Below are 20986 nucleotides of genomic sequence, written 5' to 3' on the forward strand. Positions count from 1 at the left end.
CTTCTTGTTTCCTCGACGTCATTTTAATCTGTCTTCTGTAAACCTTGATGTTTTTGTTTATTTGTTTGTATTGAGAAACACCTGCAATGTTACTCCTGACTCTGTGCTCAGAAATTACTCCTGGCAAGCTTGAGGGACCATATGGGATACCAGGGATTGAACCTAGGTCAGCTGTATGCAAGGCAAACTCCTGTGCTATCTATGGTTCTGACCCATATCATAATGTATTTTCACAAAAAGATGGACCCTTTAGGTCTACCCTGCAAGTCATTGCAGCAAAATTGAGTTGCTTGAACCTGGGTTCAGTGTGGATTTCATTAACCCTATATGTTCTGCTGCAGGGTTTTTACCTGTTGCTTCTAACTCATTCAGATTCCAGTTCTGTCTGCTCATGATCACTTGTATCACCATGAGGTGCCAGAGAAAAGGACAGGAATGACTGTGCAGGGGCTTTGGGTAGACTGACCTTGGGTTGCTCTTCTGGCACTTTTCTTGGCATGAATTTCTTGACATAGTGACAGAGGGACAAAGGATCTCAGGGTTTCTAGCCTATTCACTTAAGAGGAATCTGTTATTAATTTGGGGACTTATATCCCAAAGCATAGCTCATATGATAGTACTTGGTAAGGATGTACTCCATATTCTGCCCACAGCTTCTGACATCACTTTTCCAGTGAAGATTATACAGATTTGACACTTCCAAGTGCAAATAGGCAATTTGTATGCACATTTTTGATAGAGGCCTTATGTAGATCTCTCATTATTTTGACAGTATTAGCAAACATTAGCAAGACAGTGGCTTGTGTATCAGTTATCTGTGTGCATTTCAATCATCATCTTGTGGTTCATTTTGAAGAAAATTCATGTTCTCTGACCAATTCGTTTTACAACTGAAATGTGGATAGAAAAGTAGCATGATCAGTAATAGCAAAATGTTGTTTCACTTTATTTGTATCCTAACATTCACATATCTTTTTACTCATCAACTTGAAGACATTAATTCCTTTCAATTGACTTATTTTATCATCTGACTAAGTGCCCAATATGAAAATTTGTTTAAATAGTAAATTGTGTGTTTTAAAAGAACTTTTTGCTCAAGTTGGTCCCAGATCATGGAAAGGACCTGATTTCTGTCCCTCAAAGCCCTAGTGAGTGCTATTAAGTGCAATGCTCTCATCTGATTAGATGACATTATTAGATGAAACTGATAATATCAGATGAGATAAGACTTGAACCAAAGATCTGTGACCTTTCTCCATAGTAATACCAAGATTGGGCATTTTCTGAGAACAATCAATAGTGTGCATTTTCTGTGAATAAACCAGAACTATTTGATAGATGGAAGTGTGGTCAATGCCGGTTTCTTTCTTGTATTCAGAATCTACTTTTTAAATGTTTCCCAGTAGGTAGCAGCCTTTCCAGAAAGGTTATGTAAGTCTATCTTTGGTAAATTGAGTGAGATGACAGAAACTTGGCCTTAATTGCAGAGACAGTGGAATCTTTTGCGACCCAGAGCTCTTTGAAAAATAGAAAGTCTGGCATTTATTTGAAATGCAGTAGACCAGAGAAGACGGTCTCGTTCTAATTTTGAAAGATGTAAATAAAACACTCCTCAGAAAAATCTTTTTTTGGGGGGTTGCTTATCTAACAGCTGTTATTTACTCAGATTTGGGTTTCTTAATTATACCTTCTTCTAAAATATATCCAAGGTCATAGTTGTGGCAGATTTCTAATTATATATAAAGCTACACAGAGTGGAACATTTCACCCTGGAGAGCCCCCCTCGAAAGGGCTGTAGGCACTTTATTAAGTGAGTTTCTGTAGAGTTTGCCTCTGGTTGCTAAATCAGAGGTTTGTGTATAGGTTTTGTTCCTTTGGGCAATAGTTGTTCCATAGTTTTCCTTTTTTTTTTTTTTTTTTTACTAGCTGGAACTACAAATCAACAACTTGAAGAAATAAACAGGTTTTTGTTTTTGTTTTTTTACATTTTTATATAGTTACTTCCCAGGCAGCATTCAGAAAACTTTAACTGTAGCAAACATCGGTTGTGCGTAAATGCCAAAATTAACTGAATGTTTGTTAAAGCTCAGTTATGAATTTGTTTTTCGGCTTTTGAAAAGCTAAAACCCAGATAAATACTGTTTCACTTTTGTTTACAGAGTTTTTTCCTTATTTCTTACTTGTTGTTTGGAGTCCACACTCAAGAGTGCCAGAAGGATTATTTCAGGTACATTGTTCAGGGATTGTTCGTGGCAATGTTTGGGCACCATGAGATGCCAGGGATAAAATCCAAGACTTGCATGCTCTATATACTTGACCTTTGGATTATCTCCTCAGCCCTTTCTATGTACGTTCTAAAATAGATTTTGTCATTCCCAAAAGTTTAGTTGCTATCAATCTTTAGGAAATTGACCTAGTAAATTGGAGGAATTATACCTATTCAATTACTAGTGGGTAAGAAAATGTCTGTTATTGACAATTCGCACTCTAACATCAGAATAATGGGACGTGGATGTGGCTCACTGGTAAAGTATTACTAAGAAAATAATTTTCCTTTTCTGTGCCAATCAAGTTGGTTTTCTTCAGGCAAGGGAACACTCAGCAGTGCTAAGGAGGGCTTGTGCTACCAAGCAGTAAACCCAGAGTTTTCAATATGTTCAACCACTTGAATCACCCCTGCAGCCTGCAAAATCACATGTTCAGTGTGTAAGATATCACTGTCTCCTCACTGTTCAGTTAAGTTTCTCTATGAATCACCTCAAGGCTGCCCATGCCTGTTGTCCTCTTTGTGGCTTGACCATATTCAAAAACTTGAACCTGAAAAAGTAAACACAAGATTCATACTCTTCAAGAACTGCCTGGTGTTCTTACCTTAAAGTTTTCCAGGGCAATGTTTTTAAGGATTTTGGGTTTCCTATGGTGAAGGATTACTAGAAACAGAATGGTCCTTTCTGGAGATTACTGTCTCTATAGCTTTAAGCCATGTTGGTGGGAGAAACTGCAGATAATTTGGTGATGATGTTCTCTTTGCTGAGTGAAGAATTAGTCTCATTGAGAACATCTCTCCCTTCAGCCACCTTTCATTCTCCACAGAACTATTCTCCAGCCACTTTCCATCCTTTCCAGATTTCAGCCCCATCTGCTGCAATTCCGAATGATTTTGTTTCATTTATTTTTCACTTCCTTTACACATACACAATACTATTACAACACACACCTAAAAGAGAACAGGAGAAGACAGTGAGATTTTGGTAAATTTTTTTAGGGGACAAAATAACTATTTTTAAGGACAATATATTATAAATTTTAATTTTTGAGAGGGTCTGCCTTTTCTCTTCACCAATTATTCTCATTCTCATTTTATAAACATTTATAGGATGTACCTGTAAAATCCAGCCTTTTTAGATGAGAGTTTAATTGTCCATTGTTGTGTAAAAATATAGCAGAGTCTTGAAATAACAGAGGGAGTGTGTGGTGAAGAGTGTGGTAAGCAGTGCTTCAGGCTTGCCTGTGCTGCAGCATCATCATTGCATCTGGGGATTTTCACCAATGTTTGAAAGGACTTTAAGGGTCTCTCTCTCTCTCTCTCTCTCTCTCTCTCTCTTTCTCTCTCTCTTCAGATTTTTTCTTTTTTTATTTAAAAAATACATCACATAGTTGGCATAACTGATCATTAATACATTTGTTTCAAGATAACAGAAATCAAACTTATTAAAAAAAATAGAAAGAAAAACTAAAAAATAAAATGGAAGAGAAGAAAAGGAAAGAAGAAAAAACTCAGTCATAAGTATGTTTGTGAAAATTATTGTATCTTCAATAAAGTCATTAATACAATAGCAGAAGATTTAGTATGCTCTTGTTTTAAAGATAAGAGATAAAAATACAATAAAAAGTGTGTTTGGCAGTTGTTATTGTTGCTGTTGTTGTTGTTGTTGTTTGCATAGACAAAGCAAAATATGGGAGAAAGAGAAAGGAAAAACATTTGCCTAAAAAACAGGGATACCTTACCCATGAAGTATTCCAGCATAATACCAACTCCAGGCTTCAGCCATACTAGGTTATCCAACCCCAATGTCATTCACTGTGGTCTCAGTAAAAGCTCTTCATAATCACGGTTGTTGCTGTCAGGTTTCTGTAGTTAGAAATTCTGGTTTCTGTACAGATCATATGTCAAACTTAGGGTGATGTGGTGCATCTTCTGGTTTCCATTAGATGGTAATGCAGAGAACCCTCCCTGAAAGCAGGTTGTTACTGTTACTAATTCTTCAAAGTGTCATAAGAACCCTCTCTGGAGTAAGTTGATGCCAGGGCAGCAATAGGGCCTTCCCTAGAAGAAGTTTGATTCCTACTGATGGTGTAGAAAACCGTGGTCATTTCCATAGATGGTATCCAAAGTTGGGGGTGAATGGTCAATGTCTGATCTTCTGAAGCCTAAGCCAAGTCACTATGTTAAATATTCATGGTGTAAGGCTCCATTATAGTATAAATTTTATGTGTTTCTATCACTTTTAGATAAGACCTTGTTTTCACACATAATATTTTCCCATTTTAATGTGCATATGCAAAAAGGAACAATGCCTGGGGCTGGAATGGTAGTGCAAGTGGTAAGGCATCTGCCTTGCCCACACTAGCCTAGGACAGTCTGCAGTTTGATCCCCCAGCATCCCATATGGTCCCCCCCACACCAGAGCAATTTCTAAGTGCATAGCCAGGAGTAACTGGAGCATCACCAGGTGTGACCCAAAAACCAAAAAACAAACAAATAAAAAGGAAAATGCCATAAGGTATTACTGGTGCATATGGGGGGCAGAGGTAATAAGTCCAACAATCCCCATACCTCATTCTAACATGAACTCTAAACACTAAAGAAACATCTACTGGAAAATGGGGGGAAATTGCCACTATATAAGAAGATATTCAATAAGGGTTATACCTATTGAGGAAATACATCTAAAGAAATATTCAAAGGAGATATGCATGTCCCCTTTAAATCTTTTGAAATAGTCTGTGAGGGAGGGGTAAAATCTGAAGCACAACTTCAGCCTATCATTTGGTCTTGTGGAATCTAAAAATGACTCCCAGTACTCACATATCAGGAAATGTTCTCAAGCCACGGGCTTCTCAGAAACCAATTCTGGTAGCAAGCAAAAATCCACAGTAAAGAGAAAAGGGGTCACCAAGAGAAAATTAGTAGCAGTATCATATTATCTTCTTCTCAGGCCAAGAATCTATCTTTTCACTTTGGGAACTGGTTGGCAGCTGGCTGGGGTGTGGGGAATGTTCTGTTTCATGAAAAGTTAAGAACTGAGGGTAAAAAGGGTTAAATGGGGGGGGGGGAATAACAGATGGAGGTGAGAGAGTCTTGACGGGCTAGAAAAAAATTGTAAGGTGGTAAATAAAGGAGGTAAGTAGGGGTAATTTATGACATGCAGAAGGACATATACAACATAGACTTTATATATATTACAGATGAACATTAGACAGACATGAGATGGCCAACAATACACTCATGTGCACATATAGGCTTCATGGGTTAGATTGTGTATAGAGCATTCTTTAAAAAAATTTTAAGTCTAGAATATTAAGTAATATGGTAATGAGCACTGTAAAGAGGAGCCTATACCATGAAATATTGTCTAGTGGGTCTTGAGCATCCAGTTTTCTTTTCTAAAAGCAATATAAAATTATGAGCATTATAATGGTAAGCTACCTACAGTTGAAAACAGGTTATAGTAACATATTCAATGAATGAGCTCTATAACAGGAGTTCATGGCATGCAGTTGCATATTCCATTGCTATCTGTGGACATAAGCATTAGATTATATTAGCAGTTCTTTTTTTTTTGTCTGAGGATATTTTTAACCCTCCCTTTCATGTAATAGAGAGTTTTGCTGGGTAGTGGACTCTAGGTTGAAAGTTTCTGTCTTTCAGTAGTTTGACTATGTCATACAATATTTTCTTGCTTGGATTGTTTCAAATGAATGATCTTGTTTGATTCTTCTGTTGTTTTCTTTATACTTGAGGGTTTTTTTTCTCCCTTACTGCTTTAAAGAGTCGATCACTTTCTTTGATTTTTGCTATTTGAATTACAAAATGTCCTGGTGTTGTCCTATTATGGTCTATTTTGTTTGGCCCTCTTTTTGACTCTTGAATTTGTAGAGAAAACTCTTTGTCAATGGTGGGGAAGTAAAAAAAAAAAAAAGTGGGGAAGTTCTCTGCTATTATCTCCTTCACTACTTGTTCTTCCCCTTCCCCGTTTTCTTCCCCTTCTGGAATTCCTGTAATTTGGAGATTATTTCTCCTGCCCTTGTTCATTTAGTACCTTACATTTTCTTTCACAATTTTACCTCTCCTTTCTTTTTTGACTTCTTTATCCCAGCTGGCTTGTAATTTGTCTTCAAATAAGTCTATGTAATTCTCCACCTGTGTAATTCTACTTTTATGGCTTGCTAACATGCTTTTTAGTTCCTTCAGTTCTATTTGTATGGATTTTCTCATCTTCTGAAAGAGTTCTTCTTTGATTTGATTGAATTGTTCATCTATAGATTTCTTAATTTCACAGGCTGGTGACTCCTTGATTATCATTACTAATCCATTAAGTGTTGATTTTAGGTCTTCATCTATAAGGTTCAGGCATTTGAGTGGACTTGGAGATTTGCCAGGGTTTCTCTCTGTATCCCCCAAAGTAGATATCTTCTTAACTTCCCCATTGAATTTGCAGTTAGTGATTTAGAGCACTATATTTCTTAGACTGTTGAAAGAAATGCTAGATCCAATCTGCCAGGAAGTCTATGATATAAATTGAAATGACTTGTTTACACAGATGCAATAGCATCCATACAGTTTGGGAAAATGAGGACTGAAGGAAAGGAAGGAAAGATGCTGGTTAAGACCCAAAAAGACAGCCCCGTTTGCATTTGGTGGAAGGGATTCGGGAGTGAGTTCCCTATCCTTTCGCCGGCACCAATCTGGCTGCCCCCAAAGGACAGATAAAGAGTGATGGCTCTGGAACTCAGAAAGAGACTGAGGCAAGGCTCTCTCTTCAGATTTTTAAAACACAATAACTGTGACCTCAGCAATTGCAGATTCTATTGGAAAACATTGTTTCTAAAATGATATTATGAGGAAAGTTGTTTATCAAACATTCAGACTTAGCTTGTATTGTAACCAAAGGAATTGTTTTTTAAAAATGTAAGAGACAACCACCAATGCTCTCCTTCCAACTGTTCTAGGACAAATAGGCTCTATCTATAATGCTAGTCAGTTCCTTGAAAAAGAATTGCTGGCAAATACTCACCAATTGTTGACTATTGAACCAGGTTTTCAGTGAGCTGCTGCCATGGACTTTAGAAAGATGATTCTGGCTAAGAACTCACACCAGCTGTTAGCCCAGAATTCTGCCAGCGGACATTTCCACCTGGTTCCAGAAGGAGCATGCATGGTTCAGGGATTGATTCCAAATTCTGAGCCTTGCTGCCATAGAACTTGTTGTTGAAAAACACTGATTTTTTTTTTTTTAGCCTAACATTATGAATGATTTTTTTAGTTGTTTCTTGCACCACACACAGCAGTGCTCTAATTCACTTGTGGCTCGGTGCTCACAGCCCTCCCAGCCATGCTTTGGCTAACTGGGTAGTACCATGGCTCATTAGTCATGTGCATTGTGCATGCAAAGTACTGGGCAGTCCCACAAATTGAGCTAGGATTGGCTACATGTAAGGTGAATACTCTGTCAACTGAACAACTAGCTCTCTTGGGCCTGCTTTTTTCTTATTGCCTCTTCCACAAGGCATTACCTGGAGAAATAGCAATGTAGGAGGGTACTGTTACCCCCCAGGACATGTCTCTATTCTTTATTGTCATCTGCCAAGGGGCAGTGCATAGATTGACTGAAGTCAATCATGAAATTCATAAATAGGCAAAACACAGTCCTGACTTTCCACTACTCTCAATTTAGCAGTTTCAGAGGAGGACTTTAGGAGAACCTCTTCCATTGCTCAGGCCACCTGATAGTTTCCCATAGGCAAGGACCATAAATCATCACTTGGGGACTGTTGTTGGTGGCAGACATCAAGAAGAGTGATTTCAGCAGGATGCTCCCAGTTCAATCTTTTAATGGAGGGCCTCCATATCTTCCTATAAATACCAGACCTTTTAGCCACATCAAAATTTAATTTCTTAGAAAGAATTTGTTGTTGGCATTTCCTAATATTATTTCTGATGAAAAAAAGGAGCCCTTATTTGTTATCTTACTTTAAAATATAATCCAGATGTATCATAGTTTCAGTCCTTATACACCCAGGTTATGTATTTAATATGTATATATACATATTTGTGGAAGATTTTCAAATAACTAGAATGGGGCATGTGCTGATGAACAAGAGATATGATCTGTACATTTTTTTTGTGTTTTCTTCCTATGAAACTTCGTAAGAAATTCAAGAGACCTTTTGAAATTTCTCCATTTATCTCTTCTACCTAGTCAGCCTCAGAAAGAAGCTTCTGCTTAGCTTCAAAATGGAACAAACTCTAGAGTACATTGTTTCTACATAATAAGAATTATTTAAGTTCCCACCACAAAATGTTAGACACGAATTAATGTGTAAATATGACCAAAGGCCTTGAAACAATTTTCTAAATCTTTATTTTATAGATGTTTAACCTTTTAAATGCTTATAAAATATCACAAATAGTTAATACAATAAAAGATCATAAATATTTTCTCTGTAATAGGCCTTTGACCAACTCGTAGAAACATCCATTTGGGCTCAAGGTGTTGTGCCAGCGCTTCTCTCTGTCTAGTAGTATTGTTCAGATGGGACAAGCAGGGCCTGATCAAGAACTGGATGGCACACTCCCTTGTCTCTGTTTCATTTTAAGCCCATTAGTCATGGTCAAAGTACTAAGAGTACTGTCCATTTGACAAAAAAAGAATGTTGTGATATCAAGTTATTTGGAGAGGAAAGGAACCTAAGTGCTTTGTGATCCAGCCCTCTGAAGCATCTATCTGGGAAGCGTGTCCTGCTAAAGGCTGTTCTTCCTGCTCTTTGGGAGAAGGTACCCGAACTCAGTGGGACAAGGTGTTTCCCAGCTCCCATGCACCCAGCCATAGGAATGTCTAAAAATTCAGTTGGAAAGAATAAAAGCAGAGAGAATGATAGCACTTATATTTAAATGATAGCATACTTTTTTGGTCAACAAGCCTTTATCAAAGACAAATTTGAATGCTTTCCATTTATATCACACTTTACCCATACAAAGAGGTCTAGATGCTAAGATTGTACGAGCTGCACAAGTTGATGTGTTGATGTCTCTCTCAATTGATTCTATTCTGTTTATTTATTCTATTGTTTTCATGATACATTTCACCTGCTATATTGCATACTACATTGCATGAGCATGTAACAACCATTTTGCAGATGGAATTTCATAACAGATCTCTGGGTAGGCTGGGGATTGCCTGACTCTGTGAGCAGTCTTGGTCCCTGGCCTGTGGCTGCAGAATAGGAAGTTTGTGATTGTCGGTCATGCTGTTGCTTCCTGCTGTCTGTCTCAGAAGAACTGTAGGATATCACTTCTGCACTGTTCCAGTAAGTTTGTATGAAGGGGGCACAGCTACATAGCTCCTTGTTTTTAGGGAATCCCTGGCTGAGTGTCTTAATCCATACTTCAACAATGGAGCATTCACCCTGTCGTGCAGAGCCTTCCAGGAAGAAATAACAGCACTGTCACGATCAGTCCTCCCCTTTCTCCTTTAATGTTAGAGTAAGTGACAAGATTGGGAGTGAGTGGTATATGCAGTGAGAAGTTGAAGAAAGCATGAGATAAGCTGTTTCAGGGGAGGGCACCAATACTGGTTGCCTCTTACAAAGTAGATGGTGTCTATGGATACTGGCACTGGAGAAGGTGTCAGGGAATGGCAGGATGGTGACTTCCAGCAGGTCATAAATTCTGGGAAAAGTCAAATGTGTGGTATAAAGGCAATGAAGAAAGATTGGGACGGGAACTAGAAGCCACAGGAGAGTTGCACAAATCAAGTCGTTCCCAACTGTAGCCTTTGGAGGGAGGCCTATGAATCTGCATTTACCATGAGCTAATGAGATAATGTTAAGAGTCCATGTTCTGAATGAATATTCCAAAGAAAGGCCTCGATGTCCCAGAGTCTTCCCCCTGATCCTGACACATAGGTTGACTTACAGGTACAGTTTTGGCTTTTGCTTTTCATTTGAGTTGCTTCTACTATAAGTCCTCTGCAAAACTCCAGGATTCAAGAGGCTGACAGGCTGACCTGTCTTTGAATGGACACTACAAACTATTTTCTTGTTTCTGTTTGTTCTAAAGGTTGACTTGACTGTCTGGGGTCACAGCTAGATTGCCCGAATGTCATTCATTTCCTAAACTTTGAGTGTCCCTTGCAAAATTAGGCGTTACTAACTGCATCTTGTAACTGTGAACATTAAAAAAGTAGCATATTTAAACTCTTTCTTGGTGTGACCACACACAATAATTGCTCTGTGAGTGTTAGGTATTCTTAGAATACCAGAGTCAACATCTTCATTCAGGAATGCAACTTCATGTATAATAGCCAGTCATTATCTCCGGTGAACCTGATTGAAGACCTTCTGTATCTAGTATCCATGATGTTAGTTATCTGCTCTGAACTGTCCTGTTTTTGCAGGAAATTAGATACCAGAGGTAAACAATGGAATTTCAAAAGTCAAAGTGGATTATAGATGGCAAAGAATATGAAAGTATTGCTTACAAATTGCTATAATCTCAAGTGAAGTTATTTTGTCTGGTTTTCAGCTGTTTCCATAGATTTTCTTGAAAGTCCTTGGTCTACCCACAGCCTCCCACTTGCCTCAGCTCTGAGAAGTTCCCCTCTATGGTCCACGCACAGAGACAGAAACTCTGTCTCACACCATGGTCATACCTGTGCTCAGCACTTGGCTTTCCTTTATAAGGAACGGGATCGATAGTATAGCAAGGAGGGTACTTGCATTGAATACAACTCAACTGGGTTCAATCCTGGGTACCCCATATATATATATATATATATATATATATATATATATGGTCCCTTGAACCACACCAAGAGTAATTCCTGAGCACAAAGTCAGGAATAAGCCCTGAGACTACTGGGTAGGGGCCCAAATTGCAATACAACAAAAAATGTCCATTGTGTACCTTTTTGAGTTTGCTTTCGATGGAAGTAAATCAGCACATAATCCTTCCTGCTTCTTTTAGGTAGTGTAATTTGCATCTAGTTTGCCTTTTAGATCTACAAAGGCAGCAATTATTCTTTGAAACTTCTTAAATTATATGTGGATCAAGTATCTGGAACACTAAAATAAATAAATAAATAAATAAAATTTAAATAAAATAAATGCCACCCCTGGATACAGCCTTAAAGAGATCCCAGGGAAAATGTGCTCCCCAGACCTCTTATAAAGATCAGGAACCGGAACACCTAAAATGAATGTTTTTAAAATTGAATATTACATTTTACATCACCTCCCATTAGGGACAAATGATATTTAGTTGCCCATTCACATGAAGGATTTAAAGTTTAGGCTATAGTAGTTCTGCCTCATTAAAGTATCAGTTTAAGGAAATAGTCACCAGTTTTTATAAGATTGGGCCAAAATGTGATGGGCACTGTCACTGCGGGCTGCTGTGGTCTGTACTTAGTACCCAAGTTGGGGAGTACTAGCTACTAGCCCAACTGCCCCCTAAAGAGCAGTCTCCCCAGTCCCTATGGCCCTGTAAGGCTCCACCAATAAGTGCCTCACTAAATTATTAAAAAGTGGAGAGAGAAGAAAGGAGAAAAGTAACAATTGGCAAAAATACCTTGGCCCTAGTAAGTTCTCTTGCTTCCCTCCCTAGTAGTAATGCCTGGCCAGGACTATGCATCTTGCCATACCCACAATTGTCCCCCACATCCTGCTGACCAGCAGAGCATAGTGAACAGCAGATGCATTTCTTAGAAACACTGAGAACCCTGCATGCAAACAAACATGCAGAAAAGGAAGAGAAACTCTTGTTACTTCACTCACCAGTGTCTTGTTCAACTTCTGCCCATTGTTTTGGAAACCAAACAGCCGCACTCATTGGCCCAACCCTTTGGTAGGGCTGTAACCCATCAGCAACATAAACCTTCTGGACCCTAATTCTAGATCCCAAAGTCAACTTTGTGCCAGAGATGGTAAATATAGTGACAGGGAGCATGGACTATCTGCAGCAGTGGTGCTGCCTTAAATCCTGTTTCACAGGTTCATGGCCCAGTTGCAAACCAACTGCACAGAGATGAGCCCAAACAATCCACACTTTCCATCAACTGGCTTCAAATTGGGATTCTCCTCAGCTCCTCAGCTTTGATCATTTGCAGAATATGTTACAGAGCTCAAGGCAGCATTGGATGCAGAGTGATGGCTTTATTCTAGCAGGGAGAAAGCCAAGGGCAGCCAAATGCAGATACCTGTCCAAGGTCTGGAAGGGACACAGTACTCTCCCCATTCATCAGCAGGTCACTTACAGCAGGCTGGCATGGGTCCTCGTGGTCAGAGCTGGGCAGAATGACTTTCCCTGAGCACTGTGATTGGACTCAACTTCCTACACCTAGACTTCTAAGGAGGTGGGACAGGGAGTCAGAGCTTAGCTTTAAACACATGGTTGGTCTTGGCATTCAGCAAAGAATCTCCCAACTTGGGGCTGGAGTGGTGGCATGAAGTGGTAAGGCATCTGCCTTGCCGGCACTAGCCTAGGACAGACCGCAGTTCGATCCCCCAGTGTCCCATATAGTCCCCCAAGCCAGGAGTGATTTCTGAGTGCATATCCAGGAGTAACCCCTGAACATCACCGGGTGTGGCCCCAAAAAAGAAAAAAAGAACCTCCCAACACATCTCTGAAACTATTTAAGAAACCACAGTAAATCACTTCAAGGTAACATCAGATGTAGTTCCAAGGGCCCTCATAAGCCACAAAGACACGTTTATCTCCTGGGAAATTATCAGTTTGAGAAGTTCCATCTCTGGAACTTCACAGAACAGAGACATGTTAGACCATTCTGATGTGATTATCCAGTACACAGAAGATGGAATAAGAATAAAACCGCCCTCTCTATTGTTTCTGGGTATTTTTATCATACTGTCTTTTAATTTTCTTAAATCCCAAAGATGAGTGAGGCTATTCTGTGTCTATCTCCATATGACATAGTTCACACTATGAAGCTTACCACAAAGAGTGGTGAGCATAGTTAGAGAAATAACTACACTAAGCAACTATCATGACAATGATAGTGAAGAAATAGAATGCAGACAGGCAGTGGGTGAGGGAGGAAGAAAATGGGGACATTGGTGGCAGGAAGTTTACATTGGTGAAAGAGCGTGAACATTTTATGACTGAAACCCAACAACACGCATGTTTGTAACCAGGGTGCTTAAATAAAGATATTATTAGGGGGAAATGGAACTGTCTTAAGTCACGACAAATGAAGATAAAAGAACATAATTGGATATTAGTGAAACCTACTGGAAAATGCCATTTGAATATAAAATAAATGGTTATTGACACCATGAATTTCTTCTCATTTATTTTTCACTCATTCTGCCACATTTATTGATCATCTCATGCACTAAACTCTGAAGAGAAAAATGTTTTTTGTGCTATATAGAAAAAAAGGGACTGAGAAAATATTTAAAATTGCTTTATTTTTATTTCATTTTGGTTTGGGGGTAACACAGCTGGTGATGCTCAGAGATTACTTGTGATTCTGCATTCATTGATCACTTCTAGTGGAACTCGGGACCACATGGGTGCAGAAGATCAAACCTTGGTTGGTCACATGCAAGGCCAACATCCTACCCTCTGTACAATCTCTTCACCCCATTTGCTGGTTTAATTCTAATCTAAGCAAACTTAAACTCTGAACTACCGTGTGCTCCCCCAAAGCCTCCAGAATTCTTAGCACTGTGAAGTCTGATTTTGTGCAGATCCTGAGAGATCCTGGCTCAAGGAAGGAATTTGTTTACTGTGGGTTGACTCATGGGGCTGTGCCATTGGCTCTGACTTTTTGTTTTCTTCCAGACAAAACTCCAGCAGCGTTTTGAAATGTGATGTTTGCAACTTTCTTTGTGTGTTGTTTTGTGTTGGCTCTCCTGTAATTGGCTCAGCATACTAACTTCTCCAAGTTGTGATTACTAACAGAGAGCAATCACCTCACAGACTTGTACCGGAAGGATGAGACCATCCAGGTGACAGGCAATGGGCACCTGCAGAGTCCCCGCTTCCCCAGCACCTACCCGCGGAATTTGCTCCTCACCTGGCGGCTCTACTCCCAGGATCACACGAGGATCCAGCTGGCCTTCGACAATCAGTTTGGGCTGGAGGAAGCGGAAAATGAGATCTGCAGGTGAGTGGGAAGAGGACACACTCCTCCTTGAAGCTTGTCACACTCCTCCTTAGGCTTAGGACATATGCTCCCCTGTTGTGTATGTAAATAGTTTAGGGTGAGTAACATCGTAATCCCCTAAAATATTTACATACACAACACTCCCCTGCTGGTTCCTCCACTCCCTTCCCTCAAGTCTAGAAAAATAATTTAGCTCTCCCAGGATCCTGTTCCATCAGTCCTTGGAGGAAGGGTCTGGACACTCCTGTGCCTCCCAGATCCCGGTCTCCTGGAGTCCTGGCCTGTCACAGCCTGCAGGTTCATACCATATGCTGACTCATGAGCCACAGTGGTTGCCCAGCACAGGGAGAAGGGGTTGGCAGGGGCTACCTGAGGACCTTTGACTGGTTCAGAAATAAATCACTGAAGTTCTCTCTCAGTTCTGCAGACAATCAATCACTCAAACTCGAGTCAGGTTGCTAAGAGTGGAACTGAGAAATGTGTCACTGACAGGCAGACCCACAGTCCTCATGGAAGAGCCCCAGAAAGCAGAATAAGTGGCTACCTAGCTGTAGAGGCTGTCTCTAAAGATAAGGAACACAGAGGACACTGGGGAAGAAGAAAGGGAGCTGAGGGAGGTCACAAAAAGAAAAAAACAGGAATGCAACAAAAATCCAACTGAGCAAAGCTCTGTGAATTATTAAGTTATGATTTCCTCAGTAATGAAGTCTTCCTAGGAAATAAGGTTATGGGTAAATCTTTCACCATTCTCACTCTTTTGCCTGGGGACCCCTGTCCTTAATGGACCTTTGCCAAGGACACATTCTGGGGTGGTAGATACCTAAAAACATTGTGTTAAGGCCCCAGCTGTGTGTCAGGCAACTCAGGGGACCCTGGACTCCTTGTAGTCTAATTCTGAGTTTCTGGGTCAGCAGTAGATGAAAGCTTCTCCCTTCTTAGCATATTTATCGGTGAAAACACAAACCTTGTTCTTTGAATTGTCCTCTCCAAGCGAGCATCTTATTCCCTTAATTAGTATGTGAAGACTTAGGGAAGATTTCCCCCACTCTTTGTACTTTATTTCCTGTGCTTGTTCTGCATTGCAATGAACTACTGAACTGCTAAATTCCTTCAGCAGGTTTATTTTCCTTTGAATAATAAAAAGAGGGCGCCTCAAGTTTGGATGTCCTTTGTTGCCTGTTTATTATGCTGACAGCTTTTATTATGTTGCTGTTTATTTTTTGTTATTTTTTTTTAGAACAACAGCAACAACCATTACTTTCTAGGTCCACAGAGAGTAATGTATGATAGAACGCAGAGATGAATGCATGCAGGAAGAGGCCAGCTCATATTTGCAAAGAGAAGAAACTAGATCTTGCCTTTTCAACCTTGAAAAGGAGAATTAATTTTCTGAGAGAGAGAGAGAGAGAGAGAGAGAGAGAGAGAGAGAGAGAGAGAGTGAGAGAGTGAGAATTCACCATTAAGCTTGTTCCAAGAGGTTCCTGAGAGGGAGGCGCTGTCTCTACTGCTAAACTAAGTTTGGATCCTCATGGTGAGGAAGTCTTCTGACCTTGAAAATGGAAAAGAGATATAAAGTGGCTTCCTTAAGGGCACTTCCTTCACTCTAATTGCTCATTTAAATTTCTAAAAGCAGGTAGAAGAATAAGAGATGGAAGGGGGGGAAGGAGAAGTGAAAGTCCTCAGAGATTTGCCTCAGAACTCCTCCTAAAAAATCAAGTTAAGAGACAATACAGGAGGCAAGGCGATTGACTGACATGCTGCATCCTCATTTTGTTGCCTAACATCACTGTATATAGTCCCCAAACACCATCAGTAGTCACATCTGAGTAGAGCCTTGTATAGCCCCTGCATACTTCCAGGTTTTATCCAACTCCCCAAGACCTCTCCCCCTAAAGAAACAACTCAGTGTATTCTGAGATCTAATATGAAAGTTGAACGGGTGTCTTTTTTAAAGAAGAAAAATACTATTTCATTAATTCTAAAGTATTAATAACGAAGTTTCAAGTATCACTGCTTTGAGCAATAAAGGTGATTGATACATATTGTATATAGAATGAAACACAGTTGATTTCCTACCATCTGTTTCAATGCCTTCTTAATGTCTGCATTGTAATATTTTATTGCTTGACTAATGATTCTTTGTTAGTACTTTTCACCTTCCAAGCACCATATAACTGTTCAGTAATTAATTTACACAGCACCCAAGAGATATCCAGCTGGTAAGATTGTATAAACTTTCTTTTTGTTCATGAGGAAACTGAGGCCAAGGACAGAAAGCCTCATAACTTATTGTCAACGACAAATTTCATAATCATAGATTGCCCTGCCGGTCCAGTAAGAACACTGTGGTTGGTGCATGGTTCGGACCAGGAAGCTATATTGGATTCTTCTCCTATTCAGACAAGTTGTTTCTCCAGCTGATTCCTCTTGGTTAATATTGATGAAAACTATAAGAGGCATGTGAGATGTGGAACCTGTGCCCTAGCTGTCCATCACTTGCCCAAGGGCACTAGACCCTGAAATTATTTGGTGGGGAAAGATTTTTTTTTGGATTGACTCATTAACTCCCGTGACTGAATGGCAAATAGTTCAGCTAATTATGTAGGAAGTTCCAGGATCTTGAATGTCTGGAAATCAAAATAATGACCATTGAAGATGCCAGTGGTGTAAAGATATGATTACATGATGGAAAGCTGTCAAGGATCAGGATTATAAGTAGTAACCAGAGAGGTCTTTTCTCCCTTCTTCAACCTTGAGGTTCTGTTTCTGTTACCAGTGCTTAAGGTGACCTATGGTTAAGCACAGTTGAGAAATGACTGGTTTGATCAGCCCAATATTCCCATTAGTCATTACTGCTTAGTGTATATCCTTCATTGATATCACATGCTTCTGTCATGATAAATGCCATGTTTTATTATATGCATCAACTATAAATATGTTCCAAAAAGAAGATACCAATGTATTTGATCATTTATTTCTGCTGGGTGAATGCTGATTCTAAAAGCTCTGTAGTTATAGAGTTATAGTGACAAAGTTTAGACTATAAGCTCTAGAGTTATATAGTTACATTAACTTCCTTTTTCTTACTTTATTTAAAGATATTGCATCACATAGTTGACCATATTGCATTTGTTTCCAGATAAGTGAAAGCAGTTATTGAAAAATAAAGAAAAAAGAAAGTTTTAAAAGAATAAAAATCACAGTAGCTAGTACATTTGTGAAACTGTCGTCTATCCAATGAACTCATTAATACAATGGCAGAAGGTTTAATAAGCTCTTCTGTTAAATTGGCTTATTCCTGAAATTTGGTCAGATCAATGTCCCCAAAGTGAATCATAGAAGGGTAATGATGAGGGACCATTAGGAAAATGGTGTACGTCCTTGACTATCTTAAGGAAATTCAAAGTAAGGTTGTGAGGTTGGGGCGATTGTTATATAGTTAGATATATAAGCAGTGGTCCTCAAACTATGGCCCGCAGGCCACATATTGTATTTGTATCTGTTTTGTTTCTTCATTGCAAAATAAGATCTATGCAGTGTGCATAAGAATTAGTTCATAAGATTTGTTTTTACTAGAGTCAGACCCTCCAATGGTCTGAGGGACAGTGAACTGGCCCCCTGTTTAAAAAGTTTGAGAACCCCTGATAGAGCAACTACAAGATTATAGTTTTTCATTTTTCATTTTTGTTTTCTGGGTCACACCCAGTGGTGCTCAGAGTTTACTCCTGGCTCTGTGCTCAGAAATCTCTCCTGGTAGGCTCGGGGGATGATATGGGTGCCGGGAATTGCTCCAGGGTCTGTCCTAAGTTGGCTGCATACATATCAAACACCTTACTGCTGTGCTATTGCTCCAGCCCTATAGTTTTTCATTTGTTTTTAATATTTTATTTTTTATTATGAGATCAAAGATGCAAAGAAAGAGGACAAGGTAAAGTTACAGTGGGAAGACAATCACCCATAAACAGAATTCTCAAAAGAAATCCCCTTGCTGACACCTTAATTTTGAACTTTCAACCAAAGAGCATCAAGAAAGATAAAACAAAACCCATGCACAATTACTTTTTCCCTCAAGTCCCCAGATTGTAGTACATTATAACATTTCTTAGCAATACACAAAGCATTGTAAAGCCACAAAATTTATTTAAGTCCTTTAACATTGAAGGCATAGTATTTTTTAACAGTATCATGCACATGCATATTAGTTTAAGTTAACCTCAATAGTTTAAGTGGTTTTTTAAGGATTAGAGTCAAAGGAGAACAGCTAAAACAGTGTTAGAGTGACAATTGTTGTTTAGAAGCCCTTTGATTTAGTCTAAAATGGCCTGATTTGGTCACTATTGACTTCAGAGCAGTAACAGCTAACTGTTATGAATTCTTCAAAATAGGTTGTTCACATTTGAATTTAAAAAAGCTTGTCCAAAAAACTATCCCCCCTTATTTTTTTAGTTTTATGTAGTTTCTTTTATTAAGATTTGATTTTATAGCCCTTGCTATTGGCATCTTATCATTGAAGACACCATTGAGATCTAAGTTTTGCCTATGTTTTTCTCAATGAACTTTATGGATTCAGGTCTAGTATTAAATCTACTTTGAATTGACATTTTTTTTTGACCAAACTGGATTACAAATCTTTCACAGTTATATTTTAGGTACATAGTGACATTGAATCAGGGGCATTCCCACCACCAATGTTGTCTTCCCTCCAAATGTTATTATTTAATTATTTTTTATTTCCTATGATAGATATTTTTTTGTTTTGTTTTGTTTTGGGGCCACACCCGGTGACATTCAGGGGTTACTCCTAGCTATGTGCTCAGAAATTGCTCCTGGTTTGTGGAACTACATGGGACACCAGGGGATGAAACTGCAGTTTGTCCTAGGCTAGCATGAGCAAGGCAGATGCCTTACCACTTGCGCCACCGCTCCAGCCCCTCTTATGATAGATCTTGAACAACTACATTACTTTTGGAGGGGGGTCACACCTGACAGTGCTCAGGGCTTACTCCTGGCTCCATGCTCAGAAATTGCTCCTGGCAGGCATGGGGGACCATACAGGATGCCGGGATTCGAACCGATGACCTTCTGCATGAAAGGCAAACGCCTTACCTCCATGATATCTCTCCGGCCCCTACATTACTTTTTAATTTCTCAGTAAAAGTGTGAATCTAATAGTCTACCTTAGTTCCTGTTTTTAACATCTGTCAAACTGATCCTAGGTATGATTTTGTGGAAGTTGAAGATGTCTCTGAGACAAGCACCGTACTCCAAGGACGCTGGTGTGGACACAAGGAAGTCCCTCCAAGGATAACATCAAGGACAAACCAAATTAAAATAACCTTCAAGTCTGATGACTACTTTGTGGCTAAACCTGGCTTCAAGATTTATTATTCTTTTGTGGTAAGTAACTTAAACTCCCTGTGACTCAAAACAGACATCGATTTTATGAAGAATAGGGATAATTTTCTCCAAATAAATATAATGGTATGAGGGTGAACGAACTTTATTAATTCCCTATAGTACGCTCTGTTCTGTCTTATAGCCAAAATGATAAATTATTTTTTTAGTTAAAACTACCATTTGGGATCTTTAAAGTCACCCCCTTGTACATATTTTGAAAGAAAGTATATGAAATAGAGTATATTACATATTGTTTATAGTCAACAAGAGCGCAGATAAAGTAAGTGTACAACGCAATGAAAGGTTGTCTGTAATTTCAATGACAGAAAAAAAAGGTCTCTTCTTATTTAAATCGCAACTTACACTGAGAAGTACTTATTTTCTAAAAATTGTACTGCTTCAGGATTAGCAAGCATCTTAAAGATGACAAGGTACAAATACAACCCAGGAGTCTGATTCCTACTTACTACATGCCAATGTATGGAGCTTTCTTTCCTCACTGTTCAAATATGTCAGCATTCACTGCCAACTTGAAATGCTCCCTGACTCTTAGAAAATGTTTGACTAAATCTACTATGTAATTCATTCTATTGCTAGATTTCATGCATTATATTTCTAATTGATGCCATCAATTATTTAGAGTATATATCAAATTCTTTCATGTCAACTCCTGTCTAAGGTGTGATCAATATACAAGTAAGCAAGGCATGGCTTTATTGGAGTCTATAACCTGGCAAAGATGACCAAAGCAAAGGCAATAAAAAGACACTACATTAAGAAGATAAAGGACAGGATATTATAGGTGAAAACCAAGGAGAGATCAGCATAATTTTGCCTGCAAACTATCTTAAATACCCTGAATTCGTTCATTGTCCTTTAAGCATTCCCTTGTATTTTTCCAATAACACTTTTCCTCTCATTGTTTATTCCATCCCTGTTCAAGGCATTGATTCTGACATAGATTCTGACATAGAGCATAGAATGGCCGGTTGGTATTAATGCATAGTTCTTTTCTTATGATTAAAATTTAGATGGGAAAGACTTGCTTTTTTAATCTAACTTTTTCTTTGCATTATGAGTGATTCAGCAGTAAGTGAATTGTACCTCAGACTATTGCAAATGGGAAAAATAGCGTTCAGTGGCACTAGTTCCAGTTTTAATTTGAAAATAATCCATCA

The 20986-nt window shown here is 39.0% G+C and overlaps 1 protein-coding gene across 2 annotated transcripts in view; it reads left to right on the top strand.

The window, feature by feature from the left end:
* Positions 1 to 20986, top strand: part of PDGFD (platelet derived growth factor D) — a 165638-nt gene that overhangs the window by 95260 nt on the left and 49392 nt on the right. The window contains exons 2-3 of one of the 2 annotated variants that reach the window (XM_049778573.1): positions 14207 to 14411; positions 19628 to 19808. In XM_049778573.1, the coding sequence (XP_049634530.1) occupies positions 14207 to 14411; positions 19628 to 19808 (386 nt within the window). The remainder of the gene's footprint in view (positions 1 to 14206; positions 14412 to 19627; positions 19809 to 20986) is intronic. The other variant, XM_049778574.1, reaches the window with a different exon arrangement.

The sequence above is a fragment of the Suncus etruscus genome, chromosome 8 (genome assembly GCF_024139225.1).
Source record: "Suncus etruscus isolate mSunEtr1 chromosome 8, mSunEtr1.pri.cur, whole genome shotgun sequence".
Lineage (NCBI taxonomy): Eukaryota > Metazoa > Chordata > Mammalia > Eulipotyphla > Soricidae > Suncus > Suncus etruscus.